The 22,260-nt window shown below is 42.3% G+C and overlaps 1 protein-coding gene across 2 annotated transcripts in view; it reads right to left on the reverse strand.

Annotated features, from left to right (window-relative positions):
- Positions 1–5,258: 5,258 nt before the first annotated feature.
- Positions 5,259–22,260, reverse strand: part of IFT22 (intraflagellar transport 22) — a 34,099-nt gene continuing 17,097 nt past the window's right edge. The window contains exon 5 of one of the 2 annotated variants that reach the window (XM_088462836.1): positions 5,259–6,800. In XM_088462836.1, the coding sequence (XP_088318962.1) occupies positions 6,652–6,800 (149 nt within the window). In that variant the 3' untranslated portion in view covers positions 5,259–6,651. Of the gene's footprint in view, positions 6,801–18,704; positions 19,142–22,260 lie in introns of those variants that run through there. The other variant, XM_088462837.1, reaches the window with a different exon arrangement.

The following is a 22,260-nucleotide window of genomic DNA, read 5'->3' on the forward strand; positions in this document are numbered from 1 at the left end:
AAATTACAGCTGCTAATGGACCCCCCATTAGCAGCGGTAATTAGCTCTGAAGTCTGTTCCCCCAAGCCAGCACTTATCGGAGATTTTTGATAATCATCGAAGTGAGGCGTGTTTTTGCCGCCGCAATGGCAAAAACACATAGGATCCGTGATAAGTCCTATTTGTTCGTCTGAACAAATAGGACTTATCCAATACATGTGATGAAATCAAGGATACAGTGATGAAAAAAGCTGCAGCAAAACAGGGATTATAGACAAAAAAATCACTGTTTTTCGACCCAAAGATATATCGGATCTATTTGGATACCGGCCTGAGGCATAAATTTAAATGATGAAATATAACTTTTCCGTTTCTGCGGAAAAGTATCGCCGGTGACGTCATTTCGCCATGCGAAAAGTTTCCTCCGTATTCAATTCCAAAGACTTTTTTCGCCGATGCGGAAACTCAATGCAATGGGACCTGCGATAAATTTTTGCCTATGAATAGCTGTCGAATAAAGTGCAGAAATGGGGTTTTGGGGTGCAAAGCTGCGGGAAGCCCCCTGCACCTTTGGGATAGTCCCCCAAAGGTAAACTGCGCTAAAAATTTTTTTAAAAAGTCCTTAGATCACCCGAAAAGTTTACTTTTGTTTTGGGGGCAAAAAAGTCCAAAGTTGGGGGACAAACTTAAAAACTAGCAAAATAGACTCCAGGGGGGTCCCCAACTATTCCCCAGGTGTTTTTAAGTTTGCAGGTGCTTGCGGCAGGTGGATTTTTAAAACTTCACTTTAGTAACTTAAAAATATGCTACCACCCATTTTCAGGTACCCCAGATTTGCTGGGACTACTTAATTGCTTAAAAAATAATTGCTAAATGCTATTCTTTACCACTTCTGCAAAGACAATAAATAGCAGCTATTGAGACCTTTTAAGTACCCCAAATACCTTCAGCAGGCCTATTCGGGGGTAACTAGAGTGAACCCCAATGTCAGCACATCTTTTTAGGGGTGTCAGGCTGATTTCCCCAAATCTGACAGCACTTTTCGCATATTACAGTTTCGCTGGGTCCCGTTTTCACCGATTTCTAATTGAATACGGGGATAAGTGGGGTCGCGCGATACTTTTTCGCATTGAAAACCAGTGATGTCGGCGAAAAGTATGGGACTTTTCGCGGCTAAATTAATATGCCCCTGAATATGTGCTTTGAAGATTTAGAAAACTACCAGTAACATAAAAATGCATACAAATATTATATATAAAAGTCAGTGATAAAATGAGTGCTGTTTTTCGGGAAGGATATCATGTTCTCAATAATATGTTCTTGTACACGGCTGTAGGTACAGTCCGTCTTGGTATCTGAAGGAAATATTTGTCATACCTTCCATCTAATGAGAAATGTTATGAATTAGACACAGATACACAGCAGTATATTGGAGCTCTCTGATCTCCAGACAGATGAATATTTGCACCTGGTCACGTACAGCGCACCTGTGAGTTCTGAGCACATCTTTCTTTAAGGTCTTGAAAGATAGTTCTGTTTAACTTCTCTTCAGGGTTCCCCAGTGTTCCACTTTAAAAATGTGTTTGTTAGTGTCATAAGTTCACCGCCGTTACATACTGAAATTGGCCCCAACAGCTGACTGGCTGGGAACTTTATTTTGAATACATTTCTAATTTAAATTCATATTATTGAAAGTTCAAATTAACTAGTTCTTTAAATAGAGCTTCTGTATTTTTTTGTTAAATATGAACCATATTTATAGGAAAACTAAACATAATAAAACAAGTTTAATTAGGTATTGTTATAGGTATCTGAATAAGCAAGGTAAACATTTCATTATATTTAAAAAAAAGGTTTCACAAAACACAAAGGGCAGAGGGTAAGTACTGTGCACTATACATTACTGGCCAGTTCTGCTGCTGTAACTACAGGGATTATCTTTAGTGCAGGACATCCAGCTGGCCAAGGAATATTTGTCCTTACACTATGAAGTATAGTTAATATATGTAGAATTGTGGCTTTACTTCTTTACACAAATGCATTGCGCTCAATATGTGTATTTTTAGTAAAATAAAATAGCTGTAGCCAAACCTACTAATTTTCATAATCTCAACTCCTTATTTTACCCTATACATTGCATAGTGTGGCATACTCAATGTAAATAAATATGTAATTAAGGGCAATTTGGGCTAACATAGGCAACATAGGATGAGAACAGGAGTTATGCCAATGCATACTATCATGTTATTATTATTAGCATTAATTTACAAAGTTCTGCAGTTGGAGCAGTAACAGTGTTACAGAGCAGTAATAAAGATGGGGTATAGAAACTAACAAATGTATGAATACAGTTACACACATACTGTACATAGTTGCAAACATATACATAATTGTATACATGTAAGTATTGGCATAGTTATGAGAAATGTAGTAGGGAGAGATCAAACAAGAGGAGAGAGGGCCCTGCTCGTGAGAGCGTACATTCTAAAGAGGTAGGAGTGGGTGTAGTGGGCAGACACAAAGTGGATAGGGAGATAATACATGATGATCTGATAGACTTGAGTGAATTAGTGACTTTTAAGGGAGACTTGGAAGGAATGAAGACTGAGGAAGAATCTGATAGACAGGTAGGTTAGAACTTTGAACTAGAGGGTGAGGAGTTTAAATTGAATTCTGAAGGGGATAGAGAGCCAGCGGAGGGACTGACAAAGTGAAGAGGTAGGAGCAGAGCATGAAAGAAAGATCAGTCTAGCAACAGTGTTAAAAAGAGATTGAAGAGGAGAGTGGTGGGTGAGGCGGAGACCAGAGAGAAGAGATGATGAGGAAATGGACAAGTCTTTTGGTAGTGTCGGCGGAATGGTCTAATTCTGCCAGTTTTCCGGATAGGAAAGAAACAGGAATGGGTGAGGGACCATGTGTGGGCAGTGAATTAAAGGAGTCAAGGCACTGGACTTGAAGAACTGAAGGGATGGTGGTATTTTTAAGGGTGAGCAGGGGTGTTACAATAACTTAATGGTGGGGGGAGCCAAGAGATGATTTAACTTTAGTGTCTCCCACCCCTCCATCCACCGACGCCTCTCAAAAACATTTGGGGTGGCGAGCCGCTCCTGTTCCAACACCTATGAGGGTGAGAGAGATGTAGGGAGTAGTGAAGATGCAAGATTGGGTGGAAGATGAGGAGAAAACTTTGAGGCAGTTTCTGCATATTTGTCAGTTACACATTCATGCTGCAACCCCCCCCCATTCCACCTCTTTCCATAGGAGCTGCAGTCGCAACCATTGGTTGCACCATCGGGACCTGCATCAGCCCTGTGCTAGGTACAGAATCTCCGTCTGACTATGGCCTCCAATGTATGTGATCAAGCATCTGAGTTCGCAACCACTCCTGACACATATCCGCAACTCTCCTATAACACACCCATCAAACGGAATCTCTTTGTATGTCAGTTTAGCCACCTCCCAGGATTGCCGGATACATCCCAACTTTAGTGTGGCCGTTATGCCCCTAAAAATAGATTCCACATCAATTCCTTCATTGAGACCATGAAGGGGCCAAGTGTTTAGCTCAAAAATACTTAGAGAGATCCAACTCCCTATCCCCTCTGGGGTGTTGAGGGACTATTTCTAGCCCTCTAAATCAAAAACTTGCATGATCCTTCTTCTGTTCAGCCGCACAGTCCCTGGGCAAATGGTGTGTCAGTATCCCGGCTTAATACTTCTCACATGCTCCTGCATAATGATTTGCAGCTGCCTATAGGATTGCCTACATAACATAGGCCAGGTACATGGCCTATGTTGTGATATTTTTTCCTATACAATATTCCACGAACTGTATTACAGAGGTTGCAGGGGTATAACCCAATTTAGACTGTCCCAACCAGTGTTGGACTGAGGCATGAAGGGCCCACCGGGGGAAGGAAGTGGTAAAGGGCCCATGCTTAAAAAGTGTGGTTAGCTTCCAGAGGGTTGTGACCAGCCACCACAGAGGCTTGGCTAACCATTATAAATGACATAGCCTGTAGACAACATGAATTCTACACTGCATGGTCTGGCTCTACAAAGAATTCAAGTGGATTGTCTGAGACCTGACATTAGAAGAGGTGGGGCCCTCAGGCAGTGGGGCCCACCGGGGATTTCCCCTGTACCCCTGTGGGCCAGTCCGACCCTGGTCCCAACCAGTTGGAACTAATCTCCCCTTCCTGTATTTGCATTTCCTTTCTGATATGCATTTTTCATCAGGATTTCAGTATACAATCTCTCTAGAAATCAATTTCTCAGCAAAGTAGATAGTTGTATATAATCTTGTTCTGTGCTATAGTTCCAGTGTAACCTATGAATTGTGAGTATGGGAAATAGTTGAATTATGGTTCTGATTATATCGTGGTCAACTTCCAAAGCAAGATCAAGGTACTCAATACGCTTATCATCACTCTATAGATGTAATCTTAAATTCCAACTATAACTATTTAATCTACAAAGTGTTGGATCTCAGTCAGCGTTCCATCCTATGTTAACAGCAAATCATCAATGTAGCTGCAGCAATATTTTAATTTAGGCTCAAAAGATACTGATTGATACAGTAGATGTTGCTTTCCTCCCAGCTGGTATGCAGTCGGGATGCCGACCGTCAGTATCCCGGCAAGGGTCTAATGAAAGGCGTCGAAATCCAGACGCCTGTCATTTTACCTACGCCGGGAGCCCGGCATCCCACTGGGGTGGGTGTTAGGTTAGGGGCTCCCCAGGGGGGACTTAGGGTTAGGCAAGCCCCCAGGAGGGTTAGGCTAGGGGAAGGGAGGGTTAGGCACCCCCGGGGGGAGGTTAGGGTTAGGCACCCCCCCAAGAGACTTAGGGTTAGGGGGGGTTAGGGTTAGGCACTTGGGGCAGGATAGGGTTAGGCACCCCTTAGGGAGGGTTAGAAAGGTGATACATACCTGAATTTACGATCAGGATTTTTCACCCTTGCCGGGCTGCCACTGTCGGGATTAGAACCGATTCCTCCCAGCTCCCCAGGAGGATGTTTGCATATCCTGGGGCAACTTCATTGTGGAATGGAGTGTGTGAGGGTTGAAGGGGGGTTTCTGGTAGAGAAGATGGCACGACAAGCACCAGTCAGAGCAAGGGGCAGTGCAGACTGAGGTGAACTGGCCCCTTTACTCATGTATGTATATATACAAACACTACATTTATAATTGATTGAACAAATATTTTGACTTTTCAGCAAGATGTAATCATTTAATAAGACAAGTCAAAATAAATATAAACACTAATTACAGGACATCTGGATTTTATTTTACATTCAACAAATACATGTGCAGGTTTTAAGAAGTGAAGATGTTGCCCATAGCAACCTATCAGATTCTAATTAGCATTTATCTAGCACATAATAGCTAGACTCTGATTGGTTGCTTTGGGCAACATCTCCACTTCTAAAAACCCTCACTTTAGTAAATATACCCCTAGGTCTCCACCTAGAAAATCCAGTTTGTTATACTAACCTCATGTACAATGGTAAATGTTAAATAACTCTGTGACATGAACAAAAGCCATGGCTGAAGGCTATTTTTCAGTGTTTATCAAAGGCATAGATGTTATTCTGCATTCAATTAGGCTATCACACACTGGCTGCTTACACACCACACAATGTCTTACTGCCATGATATGCGCGGATAGGAAATTATGCTTATTGCGGCAAATGAGAAATCGTCTAATAAAGCTGACAATGAACTAGAGAACTCGTAGTATTGCTGTTGTTTGACAGCTCTGAGGTTTTTAATAGAGATGAGCGATTCGGTTCTACTCAGATCTGTTCAGATCTGGATAATGGCATCTTATCGGCCATACGGCTCTGAAGTGTTCTGGAGAGCCAATAAGATAAAACCGAACTTGCGCTAATTTGGTGAAAAGAACAAAGTACAACCAAACCGCTCATCTCTAGTTTGAATCAATTGGACGTTTCAGTGCTATGGTTGTATTTCTTATAGTGACTTGTATAGAAAATGCATTGTCAGCATTGTAGCAACGAGTAGGTTGTATCCTTTGTACTGCTGGAGTCGACACCTGAACAGAGTGGTAGCTCAAGAGGGATCCTTCCCCAGAGCCGGGTACTGTATTCGCTAAGGAGGGGACTGGTTTGGTGGCATGTGGCTGCTGTAGTAGGATGCGACTGCATAAACATAGAGCTGAAAATGTGGTTTTAGAGCATTTTTATAGTGGCATGGACCTATATATGCTGGTATAATGGTATTGTGATGAATGAATGGGACTGTTAAGAAGAACATGGATGTTTTATATAGTATACAGGATTTGTGGCTAGGTAATGCAGACAAATTATTTATCATAGCATTGCGCAATAAGTATCTCACCATATCACAAAAATGTTTACTTTTAATCAAGCTATTTATTTCTTAGCTGGACCTTTCTGTACACAGCAGAACAAGTTAATACTATTTTTAGCAGTGTACCATGCCAGGTTAATATTTTTTTGGAACACTAAAGATGTTTGAAATATCCCACTGTGAAAACAGATAAACAATATTCATATATTCGGCTTTATTATACAAACATAGACTTTTAATATAATGAGAAATCCTTTACTATAAATATATGCTAAGCAAAGCCCAGGCTTCACTAATGAATCTCATCATTAACAGATGTGCGCTTCTTGCGTCAGTGTTATGTGATAATAGACATCTCTTCCTGGTCTCTGCTCTCCGATAATGAGCTGATGACACCTTGTAGATAGTTTACAAATTCCTTTCTTAGATCCTCAGGGTCCTCTTCTAGATTGGAATGTACAAGTGTTAATTTGTCTAGTGCTGGAGCTGTCATGAAAAACAAAGAACCTTCGTATAACGATAAAAGAATCAGGATTGAAAACAAAAGATGAAATCACATAACATAGCCCTAAAATACATGTCTCTCTAAAATAAGCTAAAATATTTTAATATTCACAGATATATAAAATGTAAACAATATACTCGTACATTTCTTGTTCCCTTATGGACAGCTCTACCCAACACAAAATCCTCAACCCGGTGGTCGTCAAAGTATGATTCCTAATCTCCCCTAGCTACACAAAGTTGTTTCAGAGATCTTTCCTTCTCTACTGAAGTCCATTAACATCCATCTCTTCTCTCTACTCACCCTTCGCAGCACTGTCATCTATCACCCCCCAGGCTCAGTCTACCAAACCCTTGACAACTTTGGAGCTTGGCTCTCGAATACAGCCGTGGCCAAAAGTATTGAGAATGACACAAGTATTGGTTTTCACAAAGTTTGCTGGTTCAGTGTTCTTTTTGTCAGATGTTACTATGGTGTTCTGAAGTGTCAAAGGCTTTTATTGACAAATACATTAAGTTTATGCACAGAGTTAATATTCGCAGTGTTGTCCCTTCTTTTTCAAGACTTCTGCAATTCATCCTGGCATGCTGTCAATCAACTTCTGGGCCACATACTAACTGATGGCCGCCCATTCTTGCCTAATCAATGCTTGGAATTTGTCAGAATTTGTGGGTTTTTGTTTGTCCACCTGACGCTTGAGGATTGACCACAGGTTCTTAATGGGATTAAGGGCTGTGGAGTTTCCTGGCCATGGACCCAAAATTTCGATGTTTTGTTCCCCGAGCCACTTAGTTATCACACTTTTGCCTTATGGAAAGTGCTCCATCATACTGGAAAAGGCATTGTTAGTCACCAAACTGTTCTAGGATGGTTGGGAAAAGTTGCTCTTGGAAGATGTTTTGGTACCATTCTTTATTCATGGCTGTGTTCTTAGGCAAAATTGTGAGTGAGCTCACTCCCTTGGCTGAGAAGCAACCCCACACATGAATGGTCTCAGAATGCTTTACTGTTGGCATGACACAGGACTGATAGTAGCACTCACCTTTTCCTCTCCAGACAAGCGTTTTTCCAGATGTCCCAAACAATCTGAAAGGAGATTAATCAGAGAAAATAACTTTAACCCAGTCCTCAGCAGTCCAATCCCTGTACCTTTTGCAGATATCAGTCTGTCCCTGTCCATGATATTTTTCCTGGAGAGAAGTGGCTTCTTTGCTGCCTTTCTTCACCAGGCCATCCTCCTAAAAGTCTTCACCTCACTGTGCGTGGAGATGCACTCACACCAGCCTGCTGCCATTCCTGAGCAAGTTCTGCACTGGTGGAGCCCCGATCCCGCAGCTAAAGCAACTTTAGGAGACGGTCCTGGTGCTTGCTGGATGTTCTTGTGCACCCCGAAGCCTTCTTCACAACTATTGAACCTCTCTCCTTGCAGTTCTTGATCCGATACATGGGTGATTTAGGTGCAATCTTACTAGCAGCAATATCCTTGCCTGTGAAGCCCTTTTTGTGCAAAGCAATGATGACTGCACGTGTTTCCCTGCACGTAACCATGGAACAATGATTTCAAGCTCCACCCTCCTTATAAAGCTTCCAGTCTGTTATTCTAACTCAATCAGCATGACAGAGTGATCTCCAGCCTTGTCCTCGTCAACACTCTTACCTGTGTTAACGAGAGAATCACATGATGTCAGCTGGTCCTTTTGTGGCAGGGCTGAAATGCAGTGGAAATGTTTTTGGGATTAAGTTCATGGCCATGGCAAAGAGGGACTTTGCAATTAATTGCAATTCATCTGATCACTCTTCATGACATTCTGGAGTATATGCAAATTGCCATCATAAAAACACTGAAGCAGCAAACTTTGTGATAACCAATACTATGTGTCATTCTCAAAACTTTTGGCCATGGCTGTACATCCAACTCATGGACCACTCCACTCTCATGCCTCCCGCTCATACATTCCTGACCTTAACATACACTTAATATTCTACCAGATAAAGGTCCATGTGAGCCTGGAGTTGACATTTATGAAGGGTCTATTGTGTGCAACCCCACAGGGGTGTGACTAATGATGTGGGAGGTGTGACCATTGTTGTGGTCTGCACAGAGCATATATTAATAGTGGTAGCGGAGGAAGGTGCTTCTGTAGCAGCGAAACGACTTGTCAGGCAGTCGCACTATATGATTACTACTACTGCAGCTGCACAAAAAGCAGGATTGGGCATATTAAAAGAGATTGCCTCAATGATAAGTACTATTTATGTAAGTTTCAATACATTTTTCCACCGTTTTTTTTTTTAAAAAAAAAAAAGCCTTGAGTGCTAGTCTCTGGTGATTACTCTGGGTTGCACCTAAAGATCAGTCATCTAGCCAAACCTCCTTCATGGAGCTGGGGTAGGACTTGGCTGCTTTTGGACGCGGTGGTGTGTTGGCACCTACGTGACATCACGTGGCGCAGATGAGGAGCAGGCACAGCGGCATAATTAAAACTTTGTGGGTCACATAGCAAAATTTTGAGGGGGCCCCCAATGCTTTTAAAAAGACCTCTATTCATAGTCCTCAGCGCCTCTTCAGTCATCAGGCCGAGTCTTGTGGGTAAGGAGCTCCCCTTAACCCATCTACCCTATTACAGCACAGTAATTAATCAGTTAAATGCACCTGGTTCCTTGCACTGCTCAGGTACATCTCCTAATGAGGAGCGGATGGAACTACATAGGATATCCGAGAGCGCATTAGAGTGGACTGAATATTGATTACTGTAAGTTCACCTAACGTACAAGTGCTGAATTAGTTCTTTGAAAAAGGGTGGTGGGTGGGGAATTTTGCAAGTTGAATGCCTTCACACTTCTAGTGTGACTTATAATAGGAACATAATAATTGAAGAGCTCAATTAAATATTTGATATAAAAGGATGTGGAGAGGGGTATGCCTGTTTAGGTAGATTGGATAGACCAGCACTGTACCCTATAGGGAGTAATAAAGTTTTACTGTGAGTATATAGGGGAAATGAGTGAATGGACAGGAAGGTGATAAAGGACAAGCAGTGCAAACTTGTTTGAAATCTATATAGTAAAATTACAGATATAAATAGACTAATAGAATTCCAGTACATTGGTATACAATGATATACTTAAAAGGTAGGAAACAAAAATTAAGATGCGTCAAGCAGGTAAATTCAAAGGATTATATATATATATATATATATATATATATATATATACACATATACATACATACATACACACACATACAGTCAGGTGCATAAATATTGGGACATTGACAGAATTTTCATATTTTGGCCTCTATTCACCACAATGGCTTTGAAATGAAACAAACAAGATGTGCTTTAACTGCAGACTTTCAGATTTAATTTGAGGGTAATTACATCCAAATCATGTGAACGGTGTAGGAATTACAACTGTTTCTATATGTGCCTCCCACTTTTTAAGGGGCCAAAAGTAATGGGACTATCAACTCAAAAGCTATTTCATGGACAGGTGTGGGCTATTCCCTTGTTATTTCATTATCAATTAAGCAGGTAAAAAGGTCTGGAGTTGATTCTAGGTGTGACATTTACATTTGGAATCAGTTGCTGTCGACTTTCAATATGAGATCCAAAGAGCTGTCACTATCAGTGAAGCAAGCCATCATTAGGCTGAAAAATCAAAACAAACCCATCAGAGAGATAGCAAAAACATTAGGTGTGGCCAAATCAACTGTTTGGAACATTCTTAAAAAGAAAGAACGCACCGGAGAGCTCAACAACACCAAAAGACCCGAAAGACCACAAAAAACAACTGTGGTGGATGACAGAAGAATTGTTTCCCTGGTGAAGAAAAACCCCTTCACAACAGTTGGCCAAATCAAGAATACTCTCCAGGAGGTATGTGTATATGTGTCAAAGTCAACAATCAAGAGAAGACTTCACAAGAGTGAAAATAGAGGGTTCAACACAAGATGTAAACCATTGGTGAGCCTAAAAAACAGAAAAACCAGATTAGAGTTTGCCAAACAACATCTTAAAAAGCCATTACAGTTCTATGGACAGATGAGACAAAGATCAACTTGTACCAGAGTGATGGGAAGAGAAGAGTATGGAGAAGGAAAGGAACTGCTCATGATCCAAAACATACCACCTCATCAGTGAAGCATGGTGGTGGTAGTGTCATGGCGTGGGCATGTATGGCTGCCAATGGAACTGGTTCACTTGTATTTATTGATGTGACTGCTGACAAAAGCAGCAGAATGAATTCTAAAGTGTTTCTGGCATATTATATGCTCATATTCAGTCAAATGCTTCAGAACTCATTGGACAGCACTTCACAGTGCAGATGGACAATGACCCGAAGCATACTGCAAAAGCAACCAAAGAGTTTTTTAAGGCTAAAAAGTGGAATGTTATGCAATGGCCAAGTCAATCCCCTGACCTGAATCCGATTGAGCATGCATTTCACTTGATGAAGACAAAACTGAAGGGAAAATGCCCCAAGAACAAGCAGGAACTGAAGACATTTGCAGTAGATGCCTGGCAGAGCATCACCAGGGATGAAACCCAGCGCCTGGTGATGTCTATGCGTTCCAGACTTCAGGCTGTAATTGCCTGCAAAGAATTTGCAACAAAGTATTAAAAAGTGAAAGTTAGATTTAGGATTGTTTAGTTTGTCCCATTACTTTTGTCGCCTTAAAAAGTGGGAGGCACATATAGAAACCGTTGTAATTCCTACACCGTTCACCTGATTTGGATGTAATTACCCTCAAATTAAATCTGAAAGTCTGCAGTTAAATCACATTTTGTTTGTTTCATTTCAAAGCCATTGTGGTGTTAAATAGAGGACAAAATCTGAAAATTCTGTCAATGTCCCACTTGACATTGGAATATATATATATTCCACCTTGAGGATGGCACTCCCATCAGCCAAAGTATGCAGGGCCAGGGTGCTCAGCTTCTGTGTGTGTCACAGCAAAAATATCCTCCAATGAGCGGCACTCGTCTGGACTTAGAACAAACTTCAAGAGACAGTAATAATGTTCCAACATTTCGGATATAACTCCTTGTTCACGGAGCAGACAAATACAAAAAACAAACACATGCAAATACACTTACCTATTTAGTGTCTAAATGCTGACTCACGCCATGTGCTGTCCCTCCGGCCCGTCATCGGCATCCACCGCACTTCCGGGTTCCCGTTACTTCCGGTTTCGTCAGCCGGAAGTGCGTGAGTGGGCATGCTCGGTCCCGTAGCCATGGAGACAGTGTACACGGGGAGTCATCACCACACTCCCTACCATGTGATATAAACAAAACACCGATTATTGCACAGTCAAGCTGCAGATAATAAAGATATACGGTAATGATGGTACTTCACTCATTATCAAATATGAAAAAATATCCCATAGCAAAAGAACGAGAGTGAGCAAGAGGACAGCAATATAACAAATACAATAACCTTCTCATGCAGACTCCCTGTTGTTGACTGTAATCTATGTAATGTTGCTAACATATATCTAATGCTAAGACTATGAATAGATTGCACATATTACAATGAGATCCCTAAAGAGAAGCCTAGTCACGTCAAAGCAAACATTCAGTAGTGCCTGTCATATCACATATGCAACAACGCTAGTGCTGCAATGTGTGAGACAACACTATAGAAATACGGCATAAGAGATATGTTCATTAAGTCCCCTGGGTCTGACAGTGTCCAGACGATGGATCCAATGCATCTCCCTCTGCAAGAGCTGCTTATCACGATCTCCTCCACGCATATCCTCCAGAACCTGGTCAATAATAATATAGCGTAAAGCAGCAAGGTTGTGCTTGGCTGCCACGAAGTGTTTAGCAACGGGCTGATCAATGTTCTTGCCACTGAACGCCCCCCTAATGGCAGAGCGGTGTAGTGCCATCCTGCCTCCGAAGGGTCTGACAGTTTTGCCCACGTAGCAAAGCCCGCAAGGGCACTTTATCATATGTACTACGTGGGTGCTGGTGCACGTTACAGGACTCCTGATGTCGTACCTTCGTCCAGAATGTGGGTGAAAAAAATATTTGGAATTGATCATATAGCTGCATGTTGTACATCTCAAACACCTATAGCAGCCACCCGGCTTAGTTCTGGTTTTAGGAGTTCCCAATCGTGAAATGTCCGTTCGTACAACCCAATCACGCAGATTTTTCCCTCTCTTGTAGCAAGACATGACTCTGCTGCGTTTAAATATCTTAAGGTCCTTGTCTTGTTGGATCATAGGCCACAGCTTGTTAACCGTTTTCTGGATTGTTTTATCCCTGGTGTTATAACTACGTATCCAATGTATGCGGTCTTGTTGAAGTATCGGTGTTTTTGCAATTAATGTGCTGGATCGTGTGATTTCATTCACTTTAGCTACTGCTGTGTACTGAGTAATGACTCGCTGGTAATTCTTTTGACCCTTACAAGTTGTGAATAGGGCAATCCTTGTTTGAGGGATTCTGGATGATGGCTCTGTGCCAATAATAAGTTGTTTCTATCGGTGGGTTTTTGATAAATCGATGTATTGAGTCTGCCACTGGATTTGACAATATTCACGTCCAAGAATTGGACGCAGCCTTTGTCTCATATAGTACGTAAATTTAATTGGACAATCCATCCCATTGATCTCTACAATCCATCCTCTGAAGTTGGTTTCTGTGCCAGTCCAAAAATGAAGAACATCGTCGATATATCGGGTGTAAAACGCTATCGAGCTGGTATGTACAGAAGAAAAAAATAGCTTCTTTTCAATGAGGAACATGTAAGCATTCGCGTACGAGGGTGCGACGTTAGAACCCATCGCACACCCCGTACGCTGTAAAAAAAAAAAAATATGATAAAGTGCCCTTGCAGGCTTTGCTACGTGGGCAAAACTGTCAGACCCTTCAGAGACAGGATGGCATTACACCGCTCTGCCATTAGGGGGCGCTCAGTGGCAAGAACATTGATCAGCCCGTTGCTAAACACTTCGTGGCAGCCAAGCACAACCTTGCTGCTTTACACTATATCATTATTGACCAGGTTCTGGAGGATATGCGTGGAGGAGATCGTGATAAGAAGCTCTTGCAGAGGGAGATGCATTGGATCCATCGTCTGGACACTGTCAGACCCAGGGGACTTAATGAACATATCTCTTATGCCGTATTTCTATAGTGTTGTCTCACACATTGCAGCACTAGCGTTGTTGCATGTGATATGACAGGCACTACTGAATGTTTGCTTTGACGTGACTAGGCTTCTCTTTAGGGATCTCATTGTAATATATGCAATCTATTCATAGTCTTAGCATTAGATATGTTAGCAACTTTACATAGATTACAGTCAACACTAAACAGGGAGTCTGCATGAGAAGGTTATTGTATTTGTTATATTGCTGTCCTCTTGCTCACTCTCGTTCTTTTGCTATGGGATATTTTTCCATATTTGATAATGAGTGAAGTACCATCATTACCGTATATCTTTATTATCTGCAGCTTGACTGTGCATTGATCGGTGTTTTGTTTAGATCACATGGTAGGGAGTGTGGTGATGACTCCCCGTGTACACTGTCTCCATGGCTACGGGACCGAGCATGCCCACTCACGCACTTCCGGCTGGCGAAACCGGAAGTGACGCGAACCCGGAAGTGCGGTGGATGCCGATGACGGGCCGGAGGGACAGCACATGGCGTGAGTCAGCATTTAGACACTATATAGATAAGTGTATTTGCATGTGTTCGTTTTTTGCATTTGTCTGTTCCGTGAAAAAGGAGTTATATCCGAAACATTGGAACATTATTACTGTCTCTTGAAGTTTGTTCTAAGCCCAGACGAGGAGAATATATATATATATATATATATATATATATATATATTTATTAGGGGTGAGCGGGTTCGGATTTCTGAAATCCGAACCCCCCCGATCCGAGGCAGATCCGAGTCAGGCTCGACTTTTCCCGCCTGACTCAGATCTGAAATCGAGGCAAAACGTCATCATCCCGCCTTACGAGTCTCGCGGGTTTTGGAACCTATATAAGGTACCCGCGTCGGCGCCATTTTCTCACTCGGCTGTGGACAGTGAAGAGGGAGGGTGGGAGTTAGGGCTGTGTAGTGTAGTGCTGCTGTTGTCCACTACTTCAAAGTCCATAGGGGCTGGCTGTGTTGCGCTGTGCTGCTGTTGTTAATAGGGGCTGTGTCTACTACTTCAAAGTCCATAGGGGCTGGCTGGACTGTGTTGTGCAGTCAGTTGTCCATAGGGGCTGTGTCCACTCCAAAGTCCTGTGCAGTGTCCCAGTCCTTAACGGGTGCTGTAGTGTTGTCCAGGGGGTGCTCTGTCCATCACGGGTGCTCCCCTCAAGTGCTAAAAAAATAATATATTTTCTGTGTTTGTGAATTGTGTGCGCAGTAGCCGCACGTGCATCAACAAAGTAGTGCCAAGCGTGCGCCTGTGTCATAAGTAAAGGGCCGGCTGGCTTGACCGTTAAAGGGTGCTGTAACCCCCAAAGTACACTCCAGTCCAAACCAAAAATAATATATTTTCTGTGTTTGTGAATTGTGTGCGCAGTAGCCGCACGTGCATCAACAAAGTAGTGCCAAGCGTGCGCCTGTGTCATAAGTAAAGGGCCGGCTGGCTTGACCGTTACAGGGTGCTGTAACCCCCAAAGTATACTCCAGTCCAAAAAAATTATATATTTTCTGTGTTTGTGAATTGTGTGCACTGTGGCTGCACGTGCATCAACAAAGTAGTGCCAAGCGTGCACCTGTGTCATAAGTAAAGGGCCGGCTGGCTTGACCGTTAAAGGGTGCTGTAACCCCCAAAGTACACTCCAGTCCAAAAAAAAAAAATATTTTCTGTGTTTGTGACTTGTGTGCATTGTGGCTGCACGTGCATCAACAAAGGAGCAGCGCCAAGCATGCACCTGTGTCCCATAAGTAAAGAGCCGGCTGGCTCATTTCTTAAAGGGTGGTGTAACCCACAAAGTGCACTACTCTCCAGCAAAAATAAAAAAATATTTTCTGTGTTTGTGTGCGCTTTAGCCGCACGTATATATCAATATAACATAAATGGAGGACCAAACTTTCTCCGATAAAAATAAAATAGGGAAAGATCAAGAACCACTTCCTCCTAGTGCTGTTGCTGCTGCTGGGAGTTGTCCATCATCCCAGAGAGGAAGTAGGAACATCACTACTTTTACTAAACAATTGACCCTCCAACAGTCCCTAGCGATGAGGATGAAGTACGACAGCAGTCATCCTGAAGCAAAACGTATAACTGAGGCCTTGACTGCTATGTTGGTGTTAGACGTGCGTCCGGTATCCGCCATTAGTGCAGTGGAATTTAGACAATTGATGGAGGTAGTATGTCCCCGGTTCCAAATCCCGTCTAGATTCCACCTGCATCCTCAAAGCAGCAGCAACAAGCGTGCGTCTGTCTGTTAAAGGGTGGTGACACCCTCAAAGTGTGCTACACAAACAATTAAAATACTGTTCTTTTTTTTTCTGTCTTTGTGAAATGTGTGGGCTGTAGCCGCACCTGCATCCTTAAAGCAGCAGCGACAAGCGTGCGTCTGTCTGTTAAAGGATTACATCGGTGACAGCATCCAAGTAGGCATGTCAGACAGTCCGTAACTGTACTGGCAGGAAAAAGAAGCAATTTTGAGGTCCCTGTACAAACTGGCTCTATTTTACCTGAGTTGCCCCCCCTCCAGTGTGTACTCTGAAAGAGTGTTTAGTGCAGCCGGGAACCTTGTCAGCGAAAGGCGTAGGAGGTTGCTTCCACAAAATGTGGAGAAGATGATGTTCATAAAATTAATTATCAACTCTTCCAGGGAGACCAGCCTCCAGAACGTACAGAGGGACCTGTGGTTCCAGCGGGGACGAATTAATACTCTGTGAGGATGAGGATGTACACACTGAAGAGGGTGAGGAATCGGTGGATGAGGATGACATCTTGCCTCCGTAGAGCCAGTTTGTGCAGGGACAGATTAATTGCCAGCTTGTTTTGTGGGGGCCCAAACGAACCAATCATTTCAGCCACAGTTGTGTGGCAGACCCTGGCGCTGAAATGATTGGTTTGTTAAAGTGTGCATGTCCTGTTTATACAACATAAGGGTGGGTGGGAGGGCCCAAGGACAATTCCATCTTGCACCTCTTTTTTTTCTTTGCATTATGTACAGTTTGGGGCCTAGTTTTTCAAACTGCCATCCTGTCTGCCACTGCAGTTTCACGCCTAGATGGGTCACGTGTTTGTGCCGCCCACTAGTGTCGCTTAGCATAGTCATCCAGCTACCTCGGTGCAACCTTTTGGACATAAAAACACTATTGTGAGGTGTGAGGTGTTCAGAATAGACTGGAAATGAGTGGAAATTAAGGTTATTGAGGTTAATAATAGCATAGGAGCAGAAAAACCTACAAATTCTGTGATTTTAGCTGTTTTTATGCTTTTTTTCAAAAAAATACAGATCCAAAACACAAAACCCAGAACACGGAAGGGTGGTTTTGGCAAAACCAATCCAGATCCAAAACACGAAGAAAGATCCAGATCCAAAACACGAAAAGTGGCCGGTGCACACCCATATATATATATATATATATATATATATATATATATATATATATAATCCTACATGGATCGGCACTCACACAATGGGTATCCAGCAACTCCGGTGCCCTCCGTGTTAATCCATTCAATAGCAGCAACAAATAAACGGCGGCACTCTGGACATTTAAATACACATTTTGTTATGGAAAAATCTCTGAGTGCCGCCGTTTATTTGTTGATATATATATATATATATATATATATATATATACACATATATGTACATATACACACACACACATACACACACACATACACCAGTAGTCCAGTACATATAACTATTTTGAAGGAAGGATATAATTAGCAGTTTAAATTCTGGGGATTCTCCATCTCACCTCTGTATGACCACCAGCAGTACAGGGGCAGATTAAAGGAGGAGGGGCCAGTGTGCAGTGTTTGACACCTTGAAAAAGTCTTTATAGTTGAAACGCATTGGTGATGGCGAGTACCTGGTTATACCATCCTGGAGGGGAAACACCCTGAAGTAGGACTCTGCATGCCTGGGAAGAGCCCAGCTTTACCACCTTTAAGCACTATACTTCCTCCATATGGTGGATGTATTATTTTATATGTATGCTGTTATATCTAGGAGATATCATTTAATAAACAGTATTACACTACATAGAGTTTACTCTCCTATTTTATACTGAGTCAAAATCAGAGGGAAGAATGAGTCAACAAGGTTGATACCATCATTGGTTATATGCCTACATATAAGGGAATCGGTATGATTTCCCAGCGTACGGACGCGGGCGGTCAGAAGGCCGACAGCGGCATCCCAATTGTGAAGATCCCGACAGGGGTCTGGTAAGTATACTTACCTTCTCCCCTTCTTTCCCTAACCCTCCCCACCCCACCCCGCACTCTAACTCTCCCTGTAATTGCCTAACTCCCCCCCCCCCAAGTGGTGCCTAACCCTAAACGTACCCCAGTAGTGCCTAACCCTAACCCCTCCCCCCCCCAAAAAAAAACTAACCCCGCCATTCTTCCTAAACCTAACCCTCCCTCTCCGCTTACCTTCGTTCGGGATGTTGGCTTGTCGGGATTTCGGTGTGGGTCTCTACTTTTCCACCCATGCCATATTTCTCTCCTTTTAAGAGGTACCAACCCCAAAGGGAAGGATTCTGGATATTGCTCACTTATTGTGGACTAGTGCACCTTTCATTTGAGCTAATTAAAAGGAACATTTATTGTTGTACATAGTGTCTAATATCAGTGTCCTTACACCACATTTTTATATTTAGTATTGCAAAACATTATGTAAAACAAATTTATCTGTATGAATTTATTTTTTGGCAATAAGTACACTTCTACCACAATGTTATCGTGTTGTGAAATAGTTTTTACCTCAACAGGGGAGTGCTTGTTCCATTGTTATATTTTTTACTAGCTGGGATACCCGATGTTGCCCGGGTTGAACAATGGACTTTGAACTACATCTACAGCCTTAATTTTTTACATTGCAGAGCAGCATTGGAGACCATGGAAAATGAAAATGTGCTTGGAGGGAATTAGTAACGGTCAGTGCAGGTGCAGTGTGACAGTTGATCCTCAGACTCACTGCTCTTCCGTTGGAGCTCTGCCTGCCACCCACTGGTACATATCAGCCGGTGCCTTCAGATCAGGGCAGTTTTAGGCACTGGAAGCCATCCTGAGCAAACTTGCTTAAACCAAGATTTCAAATCAGAGACTCCACGGCCTACTTAGTAGGCACCATGTAGACCTCCATGGTCCCGACGGACTTCAAACATAGCAAAAAAAAAAAAAAACAAATCCTGGTCAAACTACATTACCATGCCAAATTTGGTGGCGCTAGGAACAAAACTCTGGTCATACATAAGAGACAAATAGACATATACAGACACTTTTTGCTTATTATATAAACGTATTTTGTTTCCTTGTGCACTGGATGACTATGTTGTGTTGCGTGGTGTGCCGCAGGTAGGGAAGAGGCACCGAATTCTTCACAGTAAATCAGAAAAATTGAAGGAGTTACCGCACTCAGCCCCTATATATATTGTGTGTGGTGGTATGTGTATAGGCAGACTAACTCTAGTAATTATGTATAGATCTATTTAATGGTTAAGCACAGCGTTAACCTTACAGTAAGTAATTATACAGTCAATTAGCTGGTACAGGTTATATAATATAGGGTCAAATTTTAGTATATAACATGTAATTACACTATCAGATTATTCGCCGGGTTGCGTTTTCACTTCTTTTGGAATTGAATATGGTGAATAGCAGGGGCGCGCGCGATAAGTTTCCGCGGCTAAAATACGTGACGTCAGCTAAAAGTACGGCAAGCGAAACTAACTTCATACGGGCCTATGTCGTGATAGCGCCTGTTCAGTGCTTCACCTGGGGTACTTATCAGCTTCCCTTACAGGAGATGCTGCAGACGGCGTACCATTGGGCCTCGATCTCTGACAGGGGGCCTGCTGGTCGAATCAGTGTCAACGCGGATTGCCTTGTGGGGGGCTTGCTGCAGAGGTGTTTTTCTTTCCTCTGCCGATGCTTGGCTAGCTGCTGGGTGTTCAACCGCTGCTGAGTGCGCTGCAGCGGTCTTGCACTTACTTCCGCATTGGCGTGCGGAGGCTCCGATCACGTGACACGGGGGCTTGATGTTTGCTGGAGGTGTGGTGTTACCGCATAGAGGTCTGGCTTCGTTGTGTTTTCCAGTACACTGATTAAATGGGTGTGTCTGGGTCGTCCCCACTTTTCTTATTGGGCATGAATGATTGATGGGTTTGCCGTGATTGCCTATTATATGAACGTTTGTGTAAAGTGGTTGGTGATTGCCACCTGTGAATACAGCTGCACCTACAGTATATAGGAGCGCAGGAGACTTTTTGCTTGTGTTTATACCTCTTCACAATAGCCTATGCCATATTTACAATTTAATTAAGACACACACACAGACAGATCTGCAGAATGGTTCTGGATGACTTATTGTTCATTGGACTAATTTCAAAAGGCACCTCCTCGGTTTCTCACCTATACCAATACCTGAACATCACTCTATATTCAACAACTGCCCATGCACAAAGAATGCATTCAGGTTTACATAAAGTGTAGACTGGTGTGAAAAAAAACAGGGAGGGCATGAAACTAAAGTTTCTGTGCCACCGCCTGAAATGGTCCTCAATGTAACATAGAAATTCTATAATGTTTAGAAATTAAAGTGGGCTAAGCCAATTAGATCATCTGACACTCCTTCCACTTCATCATAGTTTAACTTACATGCGCTTGGCTAAAAACCAATAGAACAGAGCAGTGCTTCTCAACTTCACACCTCAAGTTTTCTTAACAGGCCATGTTTTGAGGATGTATGTCTGTGGAAGCAGGTGTGATAATTACTGACCCAGCAAAATAGATTAACTCACCTGTGCATGAATAAAGAAATCCAAAAAACATGACCTGTTTGTTGTACTTGAGAACTGGAGTGGAGAACCCATAGAATAAAGCTTAAATAATTATTAAGGACAATGTTAATTAACCATTTGTAATTATTTTCCTAAAACATAAACAGAGTTATTACCTTTATAAAATGTCCACTCTCTCTTACAGAATAATTTTTTTAATGTAATCCTCTTAATTGTAAACCGGTGTTCTCCCCATGATATTTCAGAATCCTCTTAAAGAAAGTTTCAATGATCAATCTTTTGGCATAGCCAATTTTTGTTATGAATGCACTGTAGGTTCTTACATTCAAGTTGTTAATCTTTGTCCATTGAAACCATTTAACTACCAAAGAACTGACCATCATGGTATTATACTGCCACCTAGTGTTAAAAGACAGACATCACATGAATTAATAAGAAATGTGCAAATATGCAACAGGAGTTTTGGTAGGATGTAGTTGGCTTCCCGGCGGTCGGGATGCCAGCGCTCAGAATGCCGGCACCGAAATACAGACACCAGTCAGAATCCTGGCACCAACATCCCGACGGTAAGTATTGGGGTTAAGGGGAGGGTTAGGGTTAAGCATTCTCTCCTGGTCGGGATTCTGGCGTTGGGATTTTGAGGGCCGGGATCCTGAGCAACCCGTTTAGGTGTACTTGCAAATGTAATTGGTATGTGATGAGTTTAAAACAAGTAGTAAGCAATATATTTCTCTCTCCAGCGACGATCATTATAAAATCTTAAAACAATATGGGTTGTTATATTTATGGATTAAAACTGCCATGTATATATATGAACTCTCTACTGTAGAGAAGCATCAGAGCTACATGGAATAGAACAAACATTATTTATGATGTTCAATTAAATTTAATGTTACATTAAACTTAACATAATATTTTGATAATAACCAGAAATGTGGAATTGCATCTATATATATATTTATGCAATTAGCCCCGATAACCCGTTTTTCTCGTGAATAGTTTTCACCGCTGAAAACTTCTCTCTAAAGATGGTTATCGGAAACTGGTATAGGAATTATCGCAGATTTCTTCTCATCACCTATGAGCAGATTATAAATTGTGCAAACCCCTATATTTGGCTAAAAATGTCAGGACCTGGTGCAGAATCACTGGGGCACCTGCAATGCGAGCGCATCGCGTCATCGATGGTGAGACTAGCGTGTCTGCGCGTGCACACCATAGACTTCAATGGGGTAATTGCCGGCTGCAAGTGCTCGCAGCCTGGCGATTGCGGCCATGCGTGGGCACATCGTTCAAAGATGAGGCTGGCTACATCTGTATTTAGGCAAAAATAATTGTTAATTAGCTTAATTTGGCAAATAATTACATCATTTTTGGGGGGAAAAGCAAAATGTGTTGGAAAATTGGTTTAAAGTAGTGGGACAGGTATATAGGGGATCTATATGGATGGAAGAAGTGTTTTAAACATTGCAGG

This window comes from Taudactylus pleione, unplaced genomic scaffold, assembly GCF_031769625.1.
Source record: "Taudactylus pleione unplaced genomic scaffold, aTauple2 ptg001272l, whole genome shotgun sequence".
Classification (NCBI taxonomy): Eukaryota; Metazoa; Chordata; class Amphibia; order Anura; family Myobatrachidae; genus Taudactylus; species Taudactylus pleione.